The sequence below is a fragment of the Alligator sinensis genome, unplaced genomic scaffold (assembly GCF_000455745.1).
Source record: "Alligator sinensis unplaced genomic scaffold, ASM45574v1 scaffold196_3, whole genome shotgun sequence".
NCBI classification, from domain to species: domain Eukaryota; kingdom Metazoa; phylum Chordata; order Crocodylia; family Alligatoridae; genus Alligator; species Alligator sinensis.
In genome coordinates this window covers 1110789-1130722 of record NW_005842264.1, presented here as the reverse complement: position 1 = coordinate 1130722, position 19934 = coordinate 1110789, and the positions used below count along the sequence as shown (strand labels likewise).

Below are 19934 nucleotides of genomic sequence, written 5' to 3'. Positions count from 1 at the left end.
TGTCACAACCCAGTGATTTTGGTGCCTCGGCACGATGGAATTTTCCCGCCACATGAGAGCCTCTTGCAAAGTAAAAGGTTTCTGTTGCAGCAGAAAACCCTGGTGCAAGAGAGTTCCTGCCATTCGAATGCAAATTTGTGTCCCGCTATTGGCTAGTTCTAAATTATTCCTACGTGGCGGCTGGGAATTGGCTTGCTGGCCATTTAAAATTTCTTGCGACTTCCGCCCAAGTCGGAGAACTTTGAGCACGCTGCAGAGTGCCTCTAAAGAGATCTGACTTGCGGCTGAGCTGATCGATAGACTGATCACCTATCGATTCTCTCCCAGTCGCCGAGCGCAATCCCCGACGTACCCTTGCCCTGCCGGCTTAATTTGTGGATGGATGAGCTAGCCTGAGCCTTGCCAGCTGGAACAACTAACATAGTTGTTCATACGACCGGACCGTCAGCGTCGCAGCTACAAGCGGCATAAGTAAAGTTTTGCAACCAATTAAGCCTTGTCCGCCTCTCTATTCACCAGCCCGCCCAATGAACGAGTAATTACTAAATCACCTCGAGTCGGCTCTGGCCGTCCGAGACAAGTACAAGGAGAAGGGAGCAAGCAGCTGCTGCAGCTCCAACTCTGGAGCTCCAACTCCTGCCCTGGGCTTGGAGTTGCAGTTGCCTGCCCTGTTCCAGCATCCTGGGACTGCTGCCACTACACCTACCTTGTGCTCCATGCCCCAGGCCAGAATGGGACCAGAGCTGTGCCTGATGGTAAACAGCTGGGGAGAGGGGGGTGGAGGCTCTGCGGGGAGAGGTAGGGGAGCAGAGGCCACAGGCACAGGAGCAGAGAATGCATTTGGTAGAGGGAACAAGTGGGGCGGAGGTGGGATGGGGAGAAGGGAACAGGCAGGAAATCAGTCCTCTTGCCCCTCCCTGCCGCTGCTTTCCACGCTATAGCGGTGTGAGGAGGAAATGAATACAAGACAACCCTCCAGTAATCAGATTGTATACATGAAAAATTATAACAAATTATACCAAATTATTCCTGATAGTCAAATCCCAATCTGACAGAGAGGAGCTGCAGAGTGAAAAAAAAATGCCAAATAAACTTCAATGTTGACAAGTTTGAGGTAATGCACATGGGGAAAAATAACCTCTACTATACGTACACAAAGCTAGGTCCTGAACTAGCTGTTATAACTCAGGAAAGAGACCTTGGAGTCACTGTAGATAGTTCTCTAAAAATGGTAGCTCAATGTATGGTGGCAACCAAAAGAGCCAATAAAATGTTGGGCATCATTAAGAAGGGTATTGAAAACAAAATGGAGAACATTGTGTTGTGCCATTATAGAAATCCATGGTATGCAAACACCTTGAATACTATATGCAGGTCTGATCTCTGCATCTCAAAAAGGATATAGTAGAATTGGAAAACTTAAAGAGAAGAGCAACCCATACTAAAGGACTAAAATGGCTAGGACTCTTCAGTTTGGAAAGAAGAAGGCTGACAGGACATACAATAGAGGTCTATAACATTATGAAGGGTTTGGACCAAGTGAACAGGGGACTGTTGTTCACCCAAGACCCAGAATACTAGAACTAAGGGAAAGCCATTGAAAAAAAGAAAGGTTTAAAACTAACAAGAGGAAGTATTTTTATGCAACATGTACTTAACTTTTGGAATGCACCTGCCACAGGAGGTGACGAAGGCCAATGGCATTGCCAGGTTAAAAAATAAACTAGATAAATTCATGGATAATGGAACTGTTAATAGCTGTTGAACAGAACGGTTGAAAATGTTTCCTCTGGCACCTCTAACCAATAATGCCAGGGATGGTAATAGATAGGGGATACATCACTCTCGATCTATCCAGTTCAATGCTCTCCATCTAGCATCCATGCCTGCCACTGTTAAGAGACATAATACTGGGTCAGATGGACCACTGATCTGATCCATTATGACATTTCTTATGCTCTTTTGTAAATTCTCCATATGTAGAACCTAATTATTGGGGGTTGTCTTAAATTCAAAGTTGTCTTGGATAGGAGTAAATATGGTAATTATCTAGAAGCAAGTTTTGTGGGATTTTATGTGGTGAGATTTAAAAGATCCTGCTCCCCCACAAAAAAAACCCTCACTTCAGTTCTTCCTTTCCACAGATGTTATAATCAATAATACTTTTTTAGTAAACGTGAAATAAGATTTTAGCAGCCCCAAAGTTATCTTCATCTTCTCTAGCCCATGATCTCTGTTGCTCTTTTTTTCTGTTCTACCTACGAAGGATGTATGCAGATTTACATATTGCAGATGGCTGCACATCTTCCATCAATACCCCACTCAGAAGTTACCTCTTCAGTAAATGTAGCACCATACAGCTGGATAATAGCTAGCGATGTGGACAGCTGTGATTACTCTTACTGACTAAGAATAGTTCAAAAACTACCAATCATCTACTACCCCACCTCTCGGGCCTCCCATCTCCATCACATCTAGCTCACTTGTTCAGTTCATCCTTCTGGTCACATCATGTCATTTAGACAGCAAACTGTTTGGGGAAGGGGCTGTTGTGTATTATGTTTGTGCAACAGGACCCAAACTTCCTATCAGTTTCAGGTTCTATATATAAAGATTATATGTGCAATATAAAGATTTTTTTAAAATCTGTTATAATTTTAATTTGTGGGGTGGGGAGGAGAAAAATACCAAAGACTTCCACATTCATAACTATTACAAAAAAAGAATGGAAAACAATTCCCAATAGTGCTGTCTAGAGTGTAGCACTTATTTCTTACCTGAAATAAAACAACAGAGAAATACTGCAGTAAATGTCAACAGTAAATACTGCTGACTTTTTAACAGTAACTCCTGGTTTTCTAGACATTACATAAAGCACATGTAATAATTACCCTAACTCCACCCACAAAATCCAGATATGTTGTCACTTTTCCAAACCATCAAACTTAACTGTTTCAATTTCTACTTCAACTATGAATGGTCTACCGGGTAAATGGTTTAGACCAGTGGTTTTCAACCTTTTTTCATTTTCTGACCCCTAAACATTTCTGAATGGAGGTATGGACCCCTTGAATTGTAAGTATGGGTATTCACATATTTTTGATTGATCATAGTCATCTTTCACAGATCCCTTAGTCTGCAGACCCCCAGGGGCCTGCAGACCAGAGGTTGAAAACCACTGGTTTAGAAAAATCCATGGGGTCCTTACATCCTGACAGTTACAAAGCACTACTTTTACTATTGATTTTTATATGTACTTAGTAATCCTAATTAAGGGCATGACTCCATACACATAGTAAAAACTAGCTCTATGTTTTGTCTCTTTCAACTGCAATCTAATGAAGATACTCAAAAGGTGGGAGACAGGAAAAATCAATCAGATGCAGAACACAGATTCAATGAGTAACAGTCCAGTGCCTCAAACCCTCTTTACAGGCCTTGTTCAAATAACAAAAAGTTCAAAAAAAAGGTTCAGGATGCATCCTGGAAAGACGCATGCCTTTCTGTATGCAAATCCCATCTTGTCTATTTGGTTCTAGGAAATTCAACTCTGCCAGATTAGTTAACCCTAGGCTTGAAAAACATGCCAAACACCTAAGAGCCAGGACACATTAAGATTTTTTTTTTGCTGGAACCCTTAAGCAGCAGCATTTTGTTGATAAGAGTGGGTTGGACTGTTTCAAATGAAAAGTAATCTTTTTCCCTGAGAAAAAAAAAATGAAAACGTAAACAAATTTTACATTATTATAGTTTTCATTAATATTTTAAATGAATTTTAACCTAATTTTTAACAAAGTATTTAATTACCCACAAACGAAGTTTTGGTTAACCCATCAGTTGAAAATGGAAAATCGTGGCTTTTGTAAAAAAAAAGAAGTCTTCTTGACAATTATTTCAGACAGATTAATACACCCTGGATTTTGAAGAAAAACAAATCAACTTTGAGCCCTTGAAACTGATATAACCATCTTTCCTAAGATTTTCATAAGGCTATTTTGTCTGTTTTCCTACCAGATCTAGGGGAGATACCCGAACCAGCCTTTTCTTGTCTGCTTTTCTCTTCTCAGCAGGTGCTCTACTCACATCCTGTATGATAGGAAATTTCTCCTTATTCTCTTACACCAAGCATAGGGCTCTGCCTTTTCAGCTGCTACTGCTCATCCATTCCTAGTAGGGGTTCCAGTACTAGTCTTCAACAATGCACATTACATACAGCATATACATACTGTTACTATGTGAGTAACTTGCTCTGCTTATGATCACTGATCAGTAAGCCCAGCACAGGAGTCATACAGACATTGCCAGTTAGAGCTACATTTCCTCCAATCTAACCTGACTTGTTTTGGAATTTCTCTAGCTCTGGTGAAAAGATTTTAAATTTGGATGGCTTATAATGCTGAGAATGTTGCAGTCTCAGTGAATTTAAAGCTCTCTCATTAATGTCCACATGTAGCATAAACTGTGAAGTTGGCTCCTTCAAACATTCACTGTAAAAACCTTGTAAATGGGATTATAATTACTATGTTTAAACAGAAAAAATCATATTACTACTGCTTTTTAATTATGATTTCTGAGACAACTGATACACGTTGAAATGTCTTCACAATAATTTCTTAATGACGTGGCTAAACAGAAAAAAATGGTTTATTTACAAGCTCTGACCAGTTCTGCGTGGAAAAAATAGTAGATCTGATATTTTCCACTTTATAGGTAAGACAGTTCTTCAGAAGCCTAGCCAAGAAATCAAAGTGGAGCCTACTTGATTGGCATTATAAAAGCAATCAGGTTACAGACCTGTCAAATATGTTAACATTTGGCTCTGTCTGCTGTACTTGTCTATTTTGACTACACGGAATATCATTTAATGATTTACAGACCTTCCATGTCTTAAGGTTTGGCAATCGTATTAAAACTGTGACCTATTATTTTTTGGTCACATCATAAATAGCTTCACTTTTCTATCTGAAAATTAGATTTTAAATTCCTGATTTGGGTTTGTGGATTTTTTTCTTTTTTGATCAGTACTGGTAAATATTAAAAGCTTCGACTTCCTTAAAGGGAACAGGAAGGCGAAGAGGAGATAAATAGTAGTAACTTAAAAAACCATGTTTGGGGCAATAAAATATCTTGCCAATGCTAGAACTTCCCAAGTGGTTGTTGCCAAACGAACAGTAAAACAATGTTCCAAGTATTTAAGCGCATTCATTGGAGAAACAGTATCCTTTAGTCCATGGATACTCTGTTTTTACTGCTTGAAACAGTTAGCTTAATCCCCTTTCCCCAACTGTTTTATGATCTGTAAAAAATATTATTGGAAAAAATTAGTATTTTTGATTTTTCATAGCAAATATCATATAAAGATGTACATTAAATTTACAAGATAAAGAAAAAATATGAAACTGTATAGAAATCACCACTTTGAACAGGTATTTCATAGGTATAATTAATGTTAATAGGAAAGGCAATTTTAAACAAGTACGGCTAGGCTGAAAAGGGGGGTGGGGGGGGGGGGGGGGAAGGGAGGAGGCAGAGAGATGAAGATGGAGGAAAACTATGCTGTGAGCTTCCCCACTTGTATTTAAAATAATACCCTAGGTACAGCACCCTGAAAAAACTACCCCTGGCCTTGCAATATAGTGCCTACAACTAATGTTGCGTGAAAAATTAACTGGAAATAATTCAAATGTAAAAGTCCTGAAATACATCTAGATTGACCAGGTAGCACCTGTTAAATTAAATTTGGGTCTGGAGCCATATACATGTACTAGAGCTGTATGGCTCATATATAGTTAGAATTTATGCATACACAGTAAGTCATAAGAGAAGGGTATATTATTTGCAGCTAAATAAAGAGGCATTTATATTAAGAGATGTTTAAGTTAATAAACAGACAAGTTTAATTTGAATTGGTGATGAAAAGAAGCTAAGATCCAACAAAGTCCCTCCTTAAAACAAGACACTAATGGAAGTTATATGCATGTATGGAAGAGAGAACAGCCCTCAGAGTTAATCTGTTAAGAGTTCATAAAGTGCACTCCATTTCCTTTCACAGTTAATCCTGGCAATCATAAAGAATACTGTTGTTTCACTATCTAAACAAACTGTACCAGAACTTGAAGCTATAAAAAAGATATTGTTTTATATTTTTTTTCTGAGGCATGTCACTCTCTCTCTCTCTCCCCTACTGCCGCCCCCCAATTTTTTCCTGGCATATAGTAGTGAATTTCTTTTTATCCATAACCCAGACTTCCCTGCCAAATAAAATAAGTTTATCAGATTTAAGTTTCTGCACACTGAAAACAAGAATGACACCTCCAGTTTCCTTTAGTCTACAGTCTTGTCAAACTTTCTGGATGCTTGCAGGCAAGACATCCAAGGGTCTGGGAGTTGGAGTCCCTCTGCTTTCTACCTTGACTACAAATGCTAGAGAGAGAACGAACATAATTCATAGGACACCACTGGACTCATTCTTATTGCCTTCCATAACAAAAAGCAACACTGTAAGTAATAATATAACATTTTTCAGTAGGATTAATTGTTTGACACAAATTACATGGAATTGCATTGCATGCCACTTTTTAAAATTAATTTTGGATGGGACTGTGCATACTTTCTGGTTATGCAAATCTGTGAATCATACATACCAATACCTAATTTTTACGTTCCATTTCAGAGTTAAGATTGTCCAAGCACATCCAGTATATTTGAACTTTATTGTAACAATGATAATGCCTCTGAAATGCATCTAAAACAGTCCTGACAGCCTATATAAAAGCAGATCTGTCTGGGACATGTGGTCATACTTTTCTACATGATTTAAACTGGGTAATAGAGAGCACACACAGAGATAGCGTATGTTCATTAAAAGGCAAAAAACATTGTTTGTAACAATTCTTGCTAAACTTTAGGTCACTGTTTTATATGGATATTTATACAGTTCAGAGATGTTCTTTAGCTGATTTCTTTCAGTAGTACTGCTTTTCTTTTTCCTATTCTTGCTAATGAAGAATCCAGGGATTTTTCAGTATATTTTACTGTGAAACTTTGCCTTCTTTTTTTTCCTGGCTACCAGGACCAACTTGTATTGTTCCAAAGAAAGGGACTAGCATGTCAAGTTGTTCATTCTGCCATCATTTCATTTAGAAAGAAAATTGTAATATAGAAGAAAACAAACAGAATGCTCATAACAGAGGTATCTTTTTAAGAACAAACAAGTCCAAGTCATTTATGCAAATACAACTTCTCAATAGTGATTATGCCCCAAAAGGAGGGCTTGATTTACTTAAAATGTGTTCATCATTTAACAGCAATATGCAGCTACACTCTATACGAATAATCATTTATCAAAATATAATCAATCTTCTACATTTTGTTGCTCCCCTTCTCTTAGTGGTATATTGCTAATGATGTAGTATCTCTCATTAAGGTTTACATATCAGTACCTTTCTTTAGGACAGTTACCACTGTGAAATAAATTGAAAGATGGAAAGAAAAATGTTTTTCATTTTGAAACTAAAGATTATTGCCATTATGAAAGGAGCTCAGGCTGCACTTACAACCATAAACTCATCCTCTTATTGCAACTGCCTTCAAGGATTCTATGATATTAGGACAAACATGTGACACATTTTTCACTTTTAAATTGGAAGAAATTAGCCTGTCCTTCCTTTACACACCTTTAGCATAGCACTATGTCATTAGACAGCAGACTCTCTTGAGAGAGGTCATTCAGGATTCCCATAAACTGCAGGAATCCCACAAGGACTCCCACAATAGCACCAAATATAAGGTAGGGAGCACATCTCATAAGGACTGTAGAGCACTGTGCAAATGACTGTTGCATAAATATTAATACATTATAACGTTAATATTATAATAAATATTAATACATTATAATAAATAGCTTCACAGTAGCAAAATACCAGCAGACTTCACAGTAACAAAATACCTTGGAAATGAGAAAACAAAATTTAGAATATCTGATTCAATAGAGTAATTTATACATCAACTCTCCTCAAGCCACTGTAGCAAATATAATCTATAAAGGTTATATTTCTAATTGTGTTTTAGGACTTTTTTTTAAAATCTCAGACAAGTTACCACTTTCATCTTCACATAAATAAAAGCTATGAAACAGGCTGTTAGCTGAACTAAGTACCATGAGGTCATGAGGCAAAGATTTTTCTGCATTTTTTTTTGCAGGAGAGAAAACAGTTTACAAAACAGAAAAAGGCTTGTTCAATGAAACAAGCAGCTTTAGTTACAAGTGCAAAAGTCAGCCATGTGTACTAATTTCAGTAATTATGATGCAAGGTGAGCTCCCAAGGGACTTAAAAGTCAACGCCTGGCAATGGTTGGACAAACAGCAGAGTGGAATTGCTCAGGTGATACTGACCTCTTCAAAGCCCTTTGTATTACTGAAGGGCCAAACATTTGCTGGAGTTCCTTGAGCCATTTGGTCATTCCTTTACTTAGAGCTGAATGTTAAAATATGTTCACGGCTGGATCTAAACCAAAATACTAAGATTTTACCTTAAAAGATTGTAGATTTCCCTAATGTGGTTGCCCTCCCCATTTAAGATGAATCATGACACTCTTGGAATACTTGGAAAACTTCTGTAGGATCATGACTGACAAAGAACCAAGACCAGGTCTATATTTGCCTCAGTTGTAAAAGATGATTTTTGTTTAACATTAAAGTAAAAGTCTAAGGTAGGATTTTCAAAAGCATTCGGTACCAGTCTCACTCTATTCCCACTGCAGTCAGTGTAAAACTTAGGAGTGCCAATGAAATCAAAGGCCAATGTAGTGCTGAAAGTTTTGAAAATCCCACCCTGGGTGTCTCATATTCTAAGCTTATATTTAGATCCAGCTAGGGAAGTGGATATCCTTTTCCCCAATAACTGGGCATCACTTCTGATGATAAATCTGTGCTTTATACCTGAAACAGGTACACAAAAATACCTGAGACCACCTGCAGGAAGACAAGTTGCAACCTAGCTGTCTGGCACTAAACTATCCACTTAAGTGAAACACTTTTTAATTAAAGACGACTCAGGGCATTTTGCTACATCTGAGAGAACTTTATGTAGAATCTCATTATTAATGTTATATTTCAAATACCAACTGGCATAATCCAACATTTACAGCATTTTAAAAATATTTCTCAAGCCATTTTCCTCTTAAAGCAGAGCCTTTATTTACAGTGAAGCTAGTAAAACAGCTTCTCACTGCATTCTCACATACGATAGGGCACAGTGAAAGAGTTAGTGTTACTTGTATCACATAAAAAATAAGAAACTGTCAATTAAAGAAACCCTTAAGATTCAGTTAGACACAAAGTTAAATTTGAAGATTCGTACCAAATGAAGTATGATAAAGTTATGTTCACATTTTTCCTAGTGGGCAGGACAAAAGCTTTGCATCCACAAGTACTTTACGGCATTTTCCTCTCATTTACTGTGTGCTTTTTATTTAGCATTTTAAAGACCCACATTCTTTTTATTCCCTCCTGAATGCTCCTAAAGTTACAGAACAAGGGGATCCTACCTGGCAGTCTACGACAGGTCAGTGATCAAACAGAAGGAGCAGTCAGACAGCAGCCAAATCCTGCCTCATCTCATGAGAATTTCAGAAAGCCAGAACTTCTCAGCCTGCATTTCATTCAAACAAACTTCACCCTGAGGCTTAGGTAACCATAGTGTACTCTTTGAAAGCATGTACAGAACGAAGCTCTACACCTCTTGATGTTAAGATAGAATACTTTAGCTTTTAGTTGTTGTTTAGTGAAGTTTTTAGCACAGGTAGGACCTGCTTTAAAACCTGACCTCATCGGTCCTATGACAGCAGAAACTTAAAGTTAGATTGAAAATATATCGGCCCCTGCACTGCCCCAGTGATCAAAGCCAGTTTAAATAAACAGTGTTCTTTATCTTTAAAGTGCACTAGTCTTTGAACAAGAGTTCATTTTACTTCAAGTATTTACATTTACTTGAACATAATCAATACACCAGATAAAGTGAGCTTTAGTGTGAATAGACCACACTAAACCAAAATGTAAAATACTGTCATATACAAAATGAATCAGTTATTGTTCACTAAGATACTATTTTGTACGAGGAAAAAATGCCTTCTAAAGCGGTGGAATTTAAATACAACCTACATTCGTGAATACATTATGCAATGAGATAACAGTACACAACCCATGTCTGCCATGAACACATAGAAGCACAAGTAGCTTTTGCCATTTACAAAGCTAGTCTCACTGAAAAAAGTGAAAATTAGTGGGTGCAATACATCTTTAGGGTGCGTGCCATGGTGGGCGGGTACCACAGTGAAATAATGCACTAATCATTAACTTCTGGAAAGGTTAGCATGAATCCTGCTCAGACCACAAGCTCCAGCCAATGTGCTTTTATTAAGGAAACAGCTTCTAAGCTGTGAAGAATTACATGGAGAATTTAACAGGCAAGAAGCACAGAAACATTTACCCTTCCATCAAGAACGGTTGGACTATCTAGGAAAGAACTGAGTTGCTCTAGCAGATTCTGTTCTTGTACTGGATCTGTGGTTAAACACAAGCCTTAGTCCACACAAGTATCATATGTTAAATACTTAAATCTCTCACAAATGTAGGAAATGTAAAGGAGGTACTTACACATCCGCCAGCAAGAATTTCTGCTGCCAATGGGACTGAGCCGTCTTTTTTCATAAATTTATCTCTCACAAAATCATTAACCTTAAGAAAAATGTTATGAAAGCCAATAAATAATAATAGGAAAGTGCAATTTAAATATAAATTCAGTGCAAATTTATTTGAAAATTAAAATCAATCCAAATGTTATATCCCTCACTGAACTACCAAACAACCAACAATATTAAATCAATCTGACATCGTATACAAAACATTACAAAACTGACTCATGCCATTCTTTCAAGGAACAGCTTTTAGCATCATGGAACACAGTTTTAAATCATTTAATACTTACCACTTAGGAATCTCAAAGAAACCTGTAAGCATATACAATACTAAATATATACCAAAATGGAAAGCTATTAAATGATTTAAAACTGGATTCCAAGATGCTGTCAGGTTTACAGCAACGGTAGCTTAATTTTAAAAAATGTGCATTACTGGCTTTTGTGTATAAACAATGTGTTATGATTAGGTTATATTGAGAACATTTTAATGCCTTCAAAATATTCAGGACATCTAAAATTAAATGCTAAAGAGCAGTAAATGCACAGAAGAAGAATACATGGCAACAGGTTCCTTTCATAGCAGAGTTCTTTGTTATGCCAGCACTACTTATATTAACCTAGGAATTAAACACAGAAATACAGGTTAAGGGAAACAACAAAACAAAAGATCTATTTCTTTGTGACAAGAAACAAAAAAAAAATCAAGGTCTGTACTATTTCATAACAAAGAGCAAAACTAGAAAATTATGCAGACTTTATACCTTTTGAAATAAACCCTAAAATGTTAGGTTTCAATCAGACCCTTTTCACAAATCCAAGTATGCCATTTGTAACGCCCACAGGTGAGATATGACCAACTGCTGTACCCGTATCTAACAAAACCCAGGAAGTATACTAACACATACTCCAGTACACTGAAGGACAAAAACCAGAAAAGTGTTCTCTTAAGAAATCCAGATATTTAAATTCTGGCTAAATACAAAACCACTGCTCTCAGACTTACTGTAAGTTTTATAGCCTTCTCTGGGGCTACTCCCAATAATTGTGGTAAAAGACCTGTAAACATGAAAAAGAGAGAGCTTAAATGTATTAAATAACTTAGTATTAACTTAACAAAATCAACAGCTTTATGCAAAGATCACCACCTAGAAATGGGGGCAATTTTTAGGCAATTTTCTGCTATTACATTTAATGAGAGTACTTAAACATTCCATTTCAAGAACAAACTTTTTGCTGCCACATAATGTCAAAGTAACTTCCTATCTGCATTCAAGTTACTTTAAGGGTAAAGTAAACTACTAGTATTAGCAATGTAAAATCTATAACCAATGTAGGTTTACCAAATATAATTCAGTCTTCTTCTGTGCTTAAAAAAAAGTTTTTTGTTATTTCAACACACAAGTTAAAGTAAGTAACTCCTTCAATAGGAAACAAGCTGCCTTCATTTTAAAAATCAAGATAGTAAACTATTTTGCTGGTATAAAACAATGACATAAGTTAGCAGGGATCTCCCAAACGGATACAAAAAGAGAGCGCCAGTAAAGTAACACAGTCAAGCATGCTGTATAGCTACGTTCTAATCAGGAACTTAATCTAAAAATCTTAGTTTCTAGTTCTTACACATTGCGAGTTATAGTATTTAGCTGCCAGTACATGACATTTCTTATTTCTCCTGTTTAAAACCCTTATCTGTGAAGTTGGAAGTGTGAATCTAACCAGAGATTGTTCACATTAAGGAAACAGAAGGCAGGCTATTTTCGCAAGAATTTAGTTGCATCCAATTCCAAAAAGGTGCAGAAAAAACTTAAGAAGGGACTTGGTTAGAAGCGTGTTTCATGGCACTATATGCAGCTGCAGCAAGTAATTACACACACGATTGTAGGAGCAGGCTTCAACTGTTTCTATAACAGAAACTGCACACTCCTGGGGAAGATGCACTAAATCTAATATTTGCAATTCTCTTCAATTTTCTGTTTGGGTGACAAGGCTGTTCTCATAATCCTGTTTTCAAAGGAGTCTGCTTACCAAAGAGTACTTTCCCACAGTACTGGGTATTTAGATGACAGGCTGAAAAACACCTTAATTTGATTCAAAGATTGTTCTGTCCTGCTGTCACCCTTCAGCTTTTTGGGTTGCTAACAGCATATGTTTTTAAGGGACAGCTAGTCACATAAACAGTATCATTTGATTTGTTGTTCAGAAGCAGCCAGACAAATTTAGGGTTATTTTTTTTAATTCAAAACATTCTGCATTTTAAGAAGTAAAAACAATATGTGACAGATACACACGAGACTTTACATTATATTGTTATATTGGCCAACATCTCTTTGTAATTCCTACGGTAATAATGGCGTTGGGGCAACTATTTAAATGTGCATTGCCAACAGAACGGAGAGCATTAACTTACAAGTTGGATGGACACACACACACACACACTTCTACATTTACTTTTGGCAACCTTTTAACAGCCAAATCAAACTCGCATTCCCAAGGCAGATCTGGGGATGGTCTCTTTACCATCTTTCATTTTTCTACCCCAGTTTCTGACGCTACAAATGATAACAGGGAGAAAAAACAAAACCAACAAAAAAACACCCACAGGAAAAATGTGTTTATCTTGGTAAAGGTTATTTCTTCCCACCTGCTCTTCCTTAGTACTCAACACCCCTCCCCTCCCACAAATATTTTCACTCAAAATTTGTACCAATATTCAACTTCAGAGAGAGAGTTTCAAAGCCTAAATTTAAAGTTCTAAAACAAATGAAAAAACAAACAAAGAACCCCGCCTTTCTAGTATGAAAATGATTTGGTAAATTTAATTAGAAGTGTTACTGCATATACCCCCTATAACATGCATTTTAAATAAAAATACTATTTGTAAAACAATCTGTTTTATAACTTTGTCAAATTCCAGGTAGCTGCTTTCCCTCTAAAGATGAATCAACAAACTACACAATTTTGGATTCTGCCCCCTTACTTCTACCTACATAAAAAAAACTACTTGGCACCTGCTAATTTGGCCCACCCATCTGTTCTGCAGTAATATTTCTATTACTATTACATCATTGCTTTTTCTTCATTTTTGGATGAGAGTATTGGAACAATACAGAAAGATTTCTGCTATCTTGTGAATAGCGTAAGTTCTGAAACAACAGATGCACTGAACAGCATCAGTGGATTAAGGATCAAATTACAAATTTGATTTCAAATTAAATTAAATTAATACAAATTAAACTCAGAATTTTCTTTCAAACAGCTTACAAGTGCTATAATGCATCTACTATTGCTCCTTAGCTCTTCCATTTCAGTGGCAGTGATATCAAGCAGTCAAGATCTTATTCCAAAGAAATATATATAGAGACTTCTGTGGCTGCCTAGATGTTGCTTTCACACTGTACATGTGCGAGTATGTGCAGGTTTTTCTTTCCTTTAATATCAGGAAAATATGTTCCGCAAACATTAATTCATTGATGAGAAGAGTTGTGGCTCAATCTAGGAAAAATACTTGAAACCAGCAGAACACACGATACTGTACAGAGATGGTAACTAAATACTGCAAACTTTCCTATTACATGATTTACATGGGAAAACAGACAATGCAATTACCTTAAATTACCAGTTTGTATTCAAGCACAGCTCCCTCACTGCACATGAGTGTATTTCCTTTTTTAAGGGATTTGTGCTTAACAGAACATTCTGAGGTGAGGGTAAGTTTACACTTCTATTCCATAGATTGGGTCTTAATTGCAAGTTTCTGGAAAATGAAGTTCCTACTATGGCGATGATATTTAATTAGTAGTGTGTGAACCAACCGTAAGTAGTTGGTAACTGAAGGAGTGATTAGGGAGTTTGGGAACATTGCAGTGCTGGAAGCTAATCTGAATTCTAAAGATGGTACAAGTGGTTCATCATTTGTGGCCAAAGATTGTGTGTCCCCCATACCATTTTGTGTGTTTGTTTGTTTCTTGTAGAGCAAGGAATATTAATACAAGTATCATTGCTATTTCATACTTTCACCCAAATACATTCTGCCAATTGAACCTAAATTCTCTATGGAATTTTAATTGAACAGGGGTAAAATGATCCCCATGGCTAAAAACAAATGTTGGGCTTATCCTGGGACATTGCTTTTTATTCTGGGATCCTACAGAAGTACAATCTCATTGCCGCACATTAAGTACCTATGAAGTACAAAGATAACACTTTTTCCATAAGACCCGGGGGGGGGGGGGGGGGGTATTCAAGGTGCAAATGTAAATAAATGCATGTCCTGCATCTGTTTTGATGAGAGTCAACATCAGAACAATTGGACCCCAGACAGACCTGGAATAAACCTCATATCTGTTTTTAGCCCATCAGATGTATTGATCAATTCTATAAACTGCTTTAAGGCCTCTGAAAAGTGCCTTGATTTAGAAATCTTGTGAATTAGAAGAGATTCTGCTATATTAGAGCCTCTGAGACTTTCTTGTGCTATGTTTGGTAGAGTCGCAATACCAAATTATACGATGGGTACTCTTCACTCATGCTTGGAGAAGGAAAGAGAAAAATCAAAAGACTTTTACATAGGCTGTCTTTCAAACCCAGTCTTCCAACATAACGCCCTATATACTAGCATTCATGGAAAAATGACTATATTAGAAAGTTACAAATGTGCTATAAAAGACAATTACTCTGACTTTATCACTGTTGGTATTCAAATGTCCTCTTGTGGAACTGACTACCTTTACAAAGTTCTCTGTAAACAAATATTAATGCTCTCTTTATATCCACAAGATGGTGTAATTTATCCTTATCTGAGACTGATGTTTTATGACGTGGTGTTTCTTGCTTCTTCCCCCACAAAGACTAGAATGAAAAAAACCCTAAAGTTCAAGCCAATGGATTCAAAGATAAAATCTTTTTTAAAAAATATCCTTTGGAATGGTTTGGAATTCCCACTTGCTTTTCTTACAACTACAATGTCAGAAGCAACCCCACAACAGGCCTTCAAACCTGCTTAGAACCTATTTGCTCCTCAGCTGCCATTCTTTCCCAAACTATTTGTCTTCTCCCTACATATCAGGTAACAGTCTAACTTCCATTGCAAAGTGTCATGTCTTTTCAGAAGTTTTACCCACTTACCCCTTAAAAAAAAAAAAAGTTATACCAGAACACGCCCTCACACAAAGCAGCTATATAAAAAGCAGCTCAGTTCACCAGAAATATCTACTGCATCAACAATGACTGTTTTGTTTGAAACAGACCAGTTTCTCCTCCTGTCTAATCCAGGAATGAGATCATAATCCTGTGCTCACGACATCAGTCAGGTTGGCAGAGCTATTTCACTGATTCAGCATTTCTCTAACAAGATAAAGGAGGTATAGTAGACAGGCTGTAGTGGACATGGTGCAAGAAGCCTGGCAAAGGAATATGATAGGAGAAAGAGCAAATACACATAGGATGAGCAAATAGAGTTAAACTATGTGGGACATTTCTGATGTTCTCCCAGTCTGAAATACCCTCTGTGGTAGGAGCCTTATACCACTGGTCAAAAACAAATGTATGGAATTCTATTGGTATCCTCAGGGTACAGGCTTATTATTTTGGGAAGTTCAGAAAATGTTACATCTGCATATGCTGAATATAAGCAAACAGACATAAAACATAATTTATTCCCTAGCAGTTGGCACTTCTCAAGATTTTGGTTGCTAGAAATCTCTAGCAGGCAGAAAACATGCCAACACTCTTTACAAAATGATTTGGCCTGCTCAAAAATTCAGAGTAGATTTAGCTGTAGGATCATTACATCTCTATTGCGTTTAAATCAATATAGCATCTGTGTTTTATAGGGAAGTTGGTCAACCAGCACCCAACAAGTCCCAACATATTATAGACACTATGCCACAAAATCTATTATTAAGGTTGCCAAATGCAACCCCCTTCCCCACCAATTGCTCATAATTTTGCCAAATTGTAACCTCTATGACTGAAATTCTCCATTTTTGACTCTTTGAATTTACTGTTTAAGAAAGTATAATTTACAAAACATTGATATAGTTGTTTTCAGAATCAAATGTTCAGTTGTTACTACAACATCTGCTCTCCTGCTCTAAAAGCATATCCAAAACCAGTTTTAATCCAAGCTTGCATGAGGGCAAGCTGAGAAATAATGCATATCAGAATATGAATGGACATCCAAGCAAGATAAATGCTCTCTGGTAGCATACATAGTGTGGTTCATGCTAGAAAAGCAGTTAATTTTACCTCTGTGCCAGAACTAGAACAACTGCAGTGTTAGGTACTAGTTTAAGGTTCTTTGCAACTACATATCCATAACTTAAAGTTGTACTGTTGATGCTTTTATGTCACTGCTTAAACCCAAGCCACAGTCTGAGTTGAAGCCATAACTGGCAAGTAATGGGGGTGAACATACATATACCTGACCCACACCACACTCACCAAGAACACTGACAGATAGCCAGGTCATTGCCACAGAATAGGTGGCAGGACCCAATAAAATGAACAGCAAATATTGTTAGTTTATTTTTAGTCCTTGATTGTATTCAAGACCACTAAATAGACATAAAGACTTCCCTTCTAATGCATTTTCTCTGTAAGCAATTGCCGCACTTACCATAGGAGAATTGCAGGTGGGGAAGCGAATGGCTCATGCTACTGTGAATGGAGGGAGAAAAAAATCCACCCAAACCACCTTTCCACTAGTTTGTACTATTGAAAAGTTGGCAGACCCCAAACCTAGAAGAGGGAAATTAATTAAAACTAGGAACAAGAGTGGTAAAGCAGATAATGAGATGACAAACAAAAAAAAACAAAACCCTGCCAATTATTTCTTCTTTCTTTAAGCCCTAACAGTATCAATTCAGGTGGGCAGCTAACTCTTGTTAGTATCTTTTCATTGCTATATATGACATTTGCAAACTCACCTCTGTAAAGTCCAAAGAAACCTTCATAACGTAGCACTTTCTTAAAGCAATCAAAGCTGTTTTTGTACATAAGTTCCCCTACAAATGATCCAGTAGAGCGCTGATTTTGCATTCGAGTTTTCACCAGATCAATTGGGTATACTGCAGTGGCTCCAACAGCTGCAAACAAAATTTGATGCATGGAAAGAAAAAATACAATTTTTAACCTGCACTAGACACATTCTATGATTATATCTCAATGATCATTTAGGTGTCCTCCATTCCCCCTCTACCCCCTTCCCCCACTACAACATACACTGGTTCTAAAAGAGATGTCAGAGAAAATTAATTAAATAAAAGCTTGTCACCATAGGCCTCTTTCATTATTAGCCTGTCTCTTATGAAACCAGTTTGATGACAAACCAAGCAGTAAAGCCACCTGTAAATCACTTATCACTTGCTGGTACAAGTGATATATAAAAGCTATATAAAAGCTCCCCTTCTCCACCCCCAGCAACATCCCAACTCACAGTAATGGCTCCATAAGGAAAATAGGGAAAGCTTTGTCTTTACACAGTGAAATGGATGAGGGCGGGGGTGGGGGACGACGGAGGAGGAAAAGTAACAGTGAGAATGTGAGGATGAATCCTTGGCATTCATCCATGACTAACCTCCAGCAACTGAACCCAGGGCAAATCTGTATGCTGATTCTGCTATTTGGATGAGAACAGGGCGTGTCACATCACCAGGAGCTTTCTGTAAATGTAAGGCAAGGAGAAGAAAGGAAAAGAAAAAAAAACCCCTCTGGTTACTATTACTAGAGTGAAGAACATGACAATAGAGGAAGCAAGCCAGTGCCAAATTCCACCAGGTATTCCCAAGTATTATGTTGAAGAGCAAACCATAAACATAGTTGTTATCATTTTTGTGTTAACATAAAATGTAACTGCTTATAATTGGAATGGAAGAAACAAGAACAATAGATGCTCCCAGCTCCAACATCAAACAATTGCCCAAATGGTCTATGAATCAATCTCTAGGAAACAAGTAGCCATCTTCTACATACGCAAGCAATTCAGTACAGCACCCCTACACAATCTGGCATTCAACCTGATGGGGAATGAGTTTAAGGATTGCTCTAGTCCAGAATTTCTTCCTAAAAATAAAGAATGAAGGAATCCAGGCGAGACAGAAAATTTGTAAGGCTCTCCTCACATTCTCTCGCCACCATTGACTTCAGTGATACAGTTTGCCATTTTCCCCACACAGTATGAACATTATAGTTGTCGTCACTATTGGAAGTACCTTCAGAGTTTTCTTTTTATGTATTTTTCCCCAGCTTGAAGTACATATCACTTTATTTCTAAGCAAATCCAGCTAAATACAGCAGAGTTTACTACACTATAAATGATTTTTTTCAGTCCCAGGTCACACATTGATACTAAAATAATAACTGGATGTGAAAGTGGACAACAAAAGGGAGCAAATATAAATCAAACTTTTTGGCACTTTTCCTTTTGAGTAGTATCTTCATATTATCTTAGAACAGCACAAAGCAGAGAAAAGAATACTGAGAAGATATTCAACTGAGAATTCTTGAGACTGCAACAAACTATTGTCCTATGTATTGAATTTTCAGTTACAATTTACTGCTACCTACTGTAGCTTATGCTACTTGAAATGCAGTCCGAAGCAATTGATTCTTCCTGAAGTCTTCTAGGAACAGACAGTCAGCTTTTGGGAGCCAGCTAATTAGAATTCATCCTAGCAGAATCATTACTTGGGCACTGCTAAAAAAAAACCCGAGACACTGCCTCAGGCTGGTAAGGGTCATGGGGGGGGGCGTGGCCCGGGGGGGAAGGGGGCAGGGGGGGGGGGGGGGCGGCACGCAGGGGGAAAGAGAAGGAGAGAGAGTAAGACGCACACACATGCACACATGCCTGGCTCTAGGCCTGTTAGTCCTAAAAATGTAGCCTGCATCAACTCTTTGTGGTCAAACTGGCGTCTCTGCACAGACCAAGAGCTCAAAGGAAAAAAAAATTAATCTCACAAGAAGCAAAACTTAGCTTGCCTTAAACTATATTTTTTTCTAAGTCTATCTATATCCAAGATTGTCAATTAAAAAAAAAGACCTGCTAAAACAATACTAAGGAGAAAAGATGGTTCACAGCTACAGAGAAACCAAGTTTGTTTCTGCCTTGTATAACAGACCACTCTGTGTTAAATTAGGTCAATGTCCTACCATTTCTCTCTTCACAGAACTTACGAACGCTTCTCAAAAGCATTCACATTATGGTGGCAGACCAAACAAAACTCACTCTCATTTCA

At 37.4% G+C, this 19934-nt stretch overlaps 1 protein-coding gene across 5 annotated transcripts in view; it reads right to left on the bottom strand.

Annotated features, from left to right (window-relative positions):
* SLC25A13 (solute carrier family 25 member 13) overlaps nt 1–19934 on the bottom strand; it is a 143358-nt gene that overhangs the window by 31472 nt on the left and 91952 nt on the right. For all 5 annotated transcript variants that reach the window (XM_025209014.1, XM_025209018.1, XM_025209016.1 and 2 more), the window contains 4 exons: nt 18278–18362; nt 17628–17786; nt 11705–11757; nt 10658–10738 (listed from right to left, as the gene is read on the bottom strand). In XM_025209014.1, coding sequence (XP_025064799.1) covers nt 10658–10738; nt 11705–11757; nt 17628–17786; nt 18278–18362 — 378 coding nt within the window. The remainder of the gene's footprint in view (nt 1–10657; nt 10739–11704; nt 11758–17627; nt 17787–18277; nt 18363–19934) is intronic.